Genomic DNA, 7,500 nt, shown 5'->3' on the forward strand with positions numbered 1-7,500 from the left:
ACAACTCAAAGCTGGCGGGAAAAATTTCAACTCAAAACCGATAAAGGAACAAAAGAAAATGAAAAAAACGCAAAATAACAAAACAATTCCAACAGAACACACTTAAAAATGTAGAATTGCAAATAAGAGTAGAACATTGTCTCACAGACATAAAACACAGTGTTTAAGATGAAATGGGTTGTACAATGCCTGCCCAAGTGAAAAACACTGTTTTCCCTACTGATCGTATATTTTGAGGAGATAAAGTGTGTTAAAGGATATTTACATATGCCATTATTCAAAGGCTGTACGTGAAGTGTCAGTACACTTTATATTATTAAAATTGTTATTATAATTAAAAACATACTGTACTTTAGTATACTTGTTAAAGCATGTTCTTCTTCTCTGGTTGTCAAAAGTAACCAAAAATACATGGAAAATATATTTTTTATTCATCCAAGCATGTTGAGTACCAATTTCTACCACACAAAGTACAACTTAAGTAGTTTCAGTTAAACCCAACTTTAGTATATTCATTGTGAATATACTACTACTCCTACTAAATACACTAAATATAAGTATACTTGAATATAACACTCTTAAGTATACTATTCTCTTCACTTGGGCACTGACATGCAGGCATTATGCAAACAAAGAGGAAGCGACGCCACATTGAACCTGAAAAGAAAAATCCCCCCCCCCGGGACAGCAAACTGAATGGAAGTCAGACTGGGATGCATAAACATGGAGAGAGAGAGAGAGAGAGCGAGAGCGAGAGAGAGAGAGAGAGAGAGAGAGAGAGAGAGAGAGAGAGAGAGGGGCGATGGACCGATAGCAGATGGGCAGAAAACAGGCAGTGAAGGCAGAACGCGACATACAGGCTGGTGGTTGTGTGCGGAGCCGAACAGAGCCGGGAGGCAGTAGGAGAACAGGCCGAAGGCAGAGAACACATAACTCAGACACCAACACTTAGGACACACACGTGCACGCACACACACATACACACACACGCAAACGCGCACACATACACGCACACCAGACACACACACACACACACACACACACATACACACACGCAGGAAGGTGATGGAGAGACCCACAGGCAGAAGGAGGAAATAAAATGAAAAAAATTGAAAAACAAAAACAACAACAAGAAGCGGAGGGAAAGTGTTACTTGAGTGTTAGGAAAACAATATTGTTAATCGCAGTCATTTGTATGAGAATGAATCGACTAAAATCAACTACTATTGATGATGGTTGGATCGTGACGGCCCTTATGCCTGGCGGATTTATGCCAAGGTGTGCATCTGAATTTTAGGTTTATTTCAGTCTGAGCACATAACCCACTAAGATACTTTCAGGATGAATTGGGCTGAATTGGTTGATTGATTGATTGATTGATCGATCGATCGATGTGTCCGTACGCTCTCACCTGGGGCAGCGGCTTCTGGTAAACCTGCATGGCCAACATGAGCGGAGCTGCTGAGCTCCAGTTGTAGTACCTGAGGCAGGACGACAGGGGGCGCCATCACATAACGCATTGGCGATGGGTGAAGAAAATGTTGAACTTTATGGTCTCAAGTGAGGCATATTCAATACCAGGTTATATGAATAATTCAAGATTAGTCTAATCAGTCTTTTTTTTTTACATCGGACATTTTACACATAAAAATAAATCTTGATACACACAGATATTGTGTTAAATTCAATGTGATCATCACAGTAATACATACGCCCACATTATACCAGAATTATGTCTGTACCAATTTCTCATTTTAAAGGTAGAAAGCTTTTAAACTCTGAAACATATTATGTGGTAATTTTGTATTTATTTGAAATGCATACAACTTCAGAGGTAAAGATTCAAAAACCACCTGGATTTACCCAGTCAGATCATTTAAAGAAAATAGGGAGAGAGGTTTCCTATTATCTGCCCTCAGTGCAAAGCCCTATATTCAATATATAATCAATATATAATCAATATAACAATACATACTTGGCTCCTATCTTGACCACCAGGTTCGGGTCATCGATGATGGAGGGATTGGTTGAGAACTGTTGGTAGGAGATGGCCTTCTCCTGGAATTGCTCTAAGAAATACAGTGGATATAACATTTTACTATAAGAACATTTTATTATAAGAACAATTTATTATAAGTCCATATTTGATACTTTATTTAACTGGCACTTTATAAGGAACAGCCTAGATAGACAGATAAATAGATAGATAGATAGACAGACAGACAGACAGATAGATAGATAGCTAGATAGATAGATAGATCATACCAAATACAATAGGTAGCAATAATAACAAGCAGTAGAATAAAAATATAAATATATAAAAATAATACAATAAACCGGCAGGATAATGGAAAATAATCCTGAAATGTTTTAAGCAGTATAAACCTGAGGAATTTCAGCAATAAAACAGAATAATGAGAATAGAAGAAGGCATCATTTAGAGAAGAGAAGCATCATAGGGAATGGTTGAAAAAAACGAAAAAATCGCAGCAAAAAAAATCAAATTCCGGGAACTGTGGGCAGCATGCTCCACCCGACACAGACGGTGAGGGCGCCTACCTCTGGTGATCTCTGTGTTGTCGGTGAGTCCTCCGCACAGGGAGATGGCGACGTGTGCCAAGTCTCCCAGCTGGTCGGGCAGGCTGTCGATGCCGCTGTCGGCCCCGCTGTTGCCCAGCGACTGAGGGGACTGGTTGGCGCCGTGCACCCCTACCATGCCCTCCGAGCCCTCCCGCACGGACCCCCCACCGCCGTCGCTGCACGTGGAGGAACACACTCCGGGTCAGGGAGTGGATGCGGACTTGTCGTTGCTGTGTGTGTGTGTGCGTGTGTGTGTGTGATGGACTGAGAGAAACATATGAGGGAAAAAAAAGCTCTTTTTACACATTAATTAAATATGCAGTGTGTGTGTGTGTGTGTGTGTGTGTGTGTGTGTGTGTGTGTGTGTGTGTGTGTGTGCTCTCCATTACAGTACATGGACAGAGACTCATTTTACCTTTTAGGGAAGTAGAGCGCAGCTACTTCAGGCTCCAGCTCGGTGATGTCGTCCAGGTACATTCCATCAGAGCCCAGGTGCTGACTCCGCTTTTCTAAAGGACGACAGCATCACACGTCGCCAGCAGCACCACAGACGTATCTTTGGCGTCATTCGGCCGGAGCGGGAGCTCGGGTTCAACTTTTTTATTTACAGCGAAACCTCAATATGAGACACGCAACGCCAGCCTCGCATGATCTCTTTTTTTTACCTTTCCGCTTGGACGGCGAGTCGGTTCTCCGGAAGGGGCTCCCGCCCTCGTCCGGGTGGTCTGGGAGGGTCCGCGTGGAGCCCGAGGGGGGCACCAACCCTTCCATCTCTCCACACAACACCCCCACGCACTCGGCATCCCTCCCTGGGAGGCAGACATTAGCAGTGATAGAAACCTGGAGATTGACTGTGGTCTTATTTTTTTACACAAGCATTATAGCTCAATACGACCCTTTCTAACATGGTATATTGAATGCATAGGTAACGCAGATGTTTATATAAATATTGTTATCAAGTAAACCCCCGCCCAACCTTTCCAGATGATTATTATACGGATAGAGGTGAAACACCCTGATTGTGCTCATAGAACAATGAGAACAAACGTCTAAGGAACAGAAAACCTGGCTGTATTGACTAAAAAGACATATTTTTGTGGTAGAGCAACCTTTCCTATGATTTGATGTACCCATTCCCGACCAAATGAGGCCTCAGCACGCTCGGATGAAGACCGGGTTTTCGGTTGCAACGTGACCGCTTTTGAATCAATACGGCCGCGAGAATAAAGGATTTTTAATCACACTTCTATCTCAGCTTCTCATTTCGACTGATCTTTTTTTTTTCCCCTTTGAAATGATTATATTTTATCCTTCAAGGGTTTCACATAATCGCCGTTACGCAGACGACACCCTTTCAATTCCTAAACAATGCACCGCAGGGCGACAACTTGTCACACATCGATCTTGTTACCTTGATCCCCTCCACCCACAGATCCGTCCTTGGACGACTCAGACTCCGCCCGGACTCTGTTTCGGCCTCCTTCTGCTCCGGCTCCGGCGCCCGCGCCCCCCGGTTGGGGAACAAAGAGGCTGAGCGACGGGGGTCCGGTGTCGGGGATGGCTCTGAAGTGAGAGCTTTCAGCTGCAGCCAGAGCCTCTGCGCTGTGGGCCCGATTCTGCTGCTCAGACAGGAAGGATGGCTGGAGAGAGAGAGAGAGAGAGAGAGAGAGAGAGAGAGAGAGAGAGAGAGAGAGAGAGTTAAAATGTTGTCTGTCCTCCCCAGCCTTCATCTCCCCTTGTCCTCTGCTCTCCTCACCAGACACTTATTCCTCCAGATCTCCTTCTCCTCATGTTGTTCCAGGGCTCCAGACTGCGACAATTTAGCCCCAGTTTGCATCCACTTTTGGAGACAGTGCTACTCAATTTTACAACTAGGAGCACCAGCGCGACTTTCAAAAATGCTGACCGTTTTATTATTTTTTTTTTTTATCATGGTATATCATAAGAAAAACTAGGAGGGAGCAAGAATTGGTGTGTGTGTGTGTGTGTGTTTGAGATAGAGACAGATGGAGAGCTGAGGCTCTTATATGGCTTTTAATAACAGTAACGTGCTGACCACATACCTTATGCTTACATTTGTTAATTTATAATTTGATATTTGATGTGTGCAGGTACCTGAGCAGCGTGCGGCAGCTCCCCCCACGTCCACAGCATCTCTGGGTTCTCTTTGCTCCGATTGGCCAGCTCCGAGTCGCTTTTCGGGGTTGACGACAGCGAGTCATCAGGGTTTCTGGAGTCAAATATTATCCCACATTACCACTTAACATATACTCATATATATTTATTGTATATTCATTGTACGTACTCATATAAAATAAATATTTAATCATCAATCGGTGGTATGGGATAAAAAGGTTGAAATATAATATAATATAATATAATATAATATAATATAATATAATACAGTATAATATAATATAATACAGTATAATATAAAATAATATAATATAATATATGATGTAATGTCATCACATATAATCCAATTCAATCAAATTCATATAAACATTTATCCCATTTAATAAAACCATTTAATATAATCATAATATAATTTAATCATAATCTAACCTCATATCATGTAATGTTATCTAATATATAGTATGATAACTAATATAATATTTCATATAATATAATGTAATCCCAAATAAAGCAATATAAATGAATATATATAAAAATCAGTACAATTTAATATTTTTGTCTTTTCTTCTCTTCTGGCTTCTATTTGTCCTATTTCAAGGTGACATTCTTTTTTTATAATCATGTTGTTTTTGGACTTGTTGTCGAAAATGAAATAAAATATGGTACCTAACGGAGGAGGGAAAGTGAGCGATTGGCTGAGGACAAGAGATGGACAGACAGCTGGTTGGAGGTATGCACAGACTGTCCTCTCTACTAGTGGGGGAGAGAAAGAGAGAATAAGAGTGTTATAAAGAAAAAATATATATATAAGATATATAATCTAGAAAGGGATGTAGAAAAAGTCAACAGGTCCTTCACGGCCAAGAAAATGTAATGGTTTTGGTAATAATGATTAATATTAGTAGTATTACAAATATCTGTCGAATTTAACATGTGAGTGCATGTGTGTACCTTTGTGATCGAGACCAGTCGGCGCTGGGCCGTGTGTAGGTGCTGTGTAACCCACTGGCTGTAGTCCCCTGATCTCTGTACACACCCCTGTAACACACACACACACACACACACACACACACACACACACACACACACACACACACACACACACACACACACACACACACACACACACACACACACACACATACACAGAAGGACATACCAGGCAGCAAATGAACAAACATTTATTCACCAGAAGTCATCAAGCTTATAGGAATCTTTTGGATCAAGTCCAAACACTGCAAGCACCACATTGCTTTACACTCCTGCATAGTAGGTTTTTAGCCCCTAAAAGCACAACAGAATAAAAATATTAAAATGAATATATAACAAACCTCAAAATAAACAACAAACATAATATGCTATGTTTACATATTGCAGGATAATGGAAAATAAATCTGAAAATGTTGAGCAATATAAACCTGAGGCATTTAAGCAGTAAAACTGAATAATTAAGTGGAAACTGAATAACTACTGTATGTATATGGGTTCTAAATTAGTAAAGTTATGCTTTATCCATGTTGTGTATCACATCATGAGTTGGGTGTATCATCCCGTCGATAGCATAATGTGTATACAAACAAACATCGGTGGGTTCAAATGCATTGAAACCCCTTTTATACTGGAGGGTCAGCTGTTGTCCCAATAACAGCAGGAACATGCGCTAAGGATAGCAGAGAGGGTCATGATTCTGCAGAGACAGAACACTGTGGGAAAAGGTCAAGGCACTGGAAATGTTCCAAGCGGCATGGAGCTCTGGAATTCACATAGCCACACACAAATTATACTCTCGCTCTCTCTCTGTCCCACTCTCTTTCTGTCTGTCTCGCTCAGACACACACGCACACACACGCACAAACACACATCACTACAAATGCTCCCAATAAGGTATTTATCTGAACAGCCATCACATTCAGACAGGATAGTCGTTGTTCATTTTGTTCAGACAGGATTGACGTTGTAATGTTGTAAAAAAAAAGAAAGAAGTCTCCTGTTCACACAGGTTGAACAGACACACCAGTCCCAGACAGGACTGTTATTGATGTCAAGCACATTGATTATTATCTAAACAGAAAATACACACACACCGGCGCGCACACGCACACACACACACACACACACACACACACACACACACACACACACACACACACACACACACACACACACACACACACACACACACACAGCCATAATTCAGATATTGCCCGTTCAGTGGGGTCTGTGTGGGATGCCCCACACCAATCTAAACAGACACACGGGAACAACACACACACACACACACAAACACACCAGACACACGGACACATGTCTGTCACGTGTCTGGTTTGTGGCTGCAGTTCCACGGCATCGGGACTTCTGACGAAGACTGCACAGTATGCAAACTATGCCACTTAATCAGCATGTCCAGACACACACACACACACACACACACACACACACACACACACACACACACACGCGCACACACACACACACACACACACACACACACACACACACACACACACGCGCACACACACACACACACACACACACACACACACACACTATGCACAACAACATGCAAATACACACCTACTGCCGTCACCCTCCCCTTCCTCATCAGAGCTCATGTCGATGGTAAACATGTCATCGTCGTCAGAGAACTCCTCGGCGTTCTCCTCCCTCCGGCCTCCTCCTCCTCCGCCTCCTGCCTCCGGCCTGCTCTTCCTCCTCCTCTTCCTCCTCTTCTTGGCCCCCGCCACCGCGTCCCCCTGCTGGCCGCCCAGCGTCTGGACGGGCAGG

The 7,500-nt window shown here is 42.6% G+C and overlaps 1 protein-coding gene across 2 annotated transcripts in view; it reads right to left on the bottom strand.

Moving 5' to 3' along the window:
- Positions 1-7,500, bottom strand: part of lpin1a (lipin 1a) — a 21,180-nt gene that overhangs the window by 6,138 nt on the left and 7,542 nt on the right. Inside the window, exons 5-14 of one of the 2 annotated variants that reach the window (XM_079997495.1) lie at positions 7,291-7,500; positions 5,668-5,754; positions 5,383-5,466; positions 4,696-4,810; positions 3,992-4,220; positions 3,246-3,389; positions 2,996-3,089; positions 2,560-2,756; positions 1,976-2,069; positions 1,412-1,481 (exon numbers count right to left, since the gene is read on the bottom strand). The exon at positions 7,291-7,500 is cut by the window's right edge and continues 19 nt beyond it. In XM_079997495.1, coding sequence (XP_079853621.1) covers positions 1,412-1,481; positions 1,976-2,069; positions 2,560-2,756; positions 2,996-3,089; positions 3,246-3,389; positions 3,992-4,220; positions 4,696-4,810; positions 5,383-5,466; positions 5,668-5,754; positions 7,291-7,500 — 1,324 coding nt within the window. Of the gene's footprint in view, positions 1-1,411; positions 1,482-1,975; positions 2,070-2,559; positions 2,757-2,995; positions 3,090-3,245; positions 3,390-3,991; positions 4,221-4,695; positions 4,811-5,382; positions 5,470-5,667; positions 5,755-7,290 lie in introns of both variants that reach the window. The other variant, XM_079997494.1, reaches the window with a different exon arrangement.

The sequence above is a fragment of the Zeus faber genome (genome assembly GCF_960531495.2).
Source record: "Zeus faber genome assembly, chromosome: 3".
Lineage (NCBI taxonomy): Eukaryota > Metazoa > Chordata > Actinopteri > Zeiformes > Zeidae > Zeus > Zeus faber.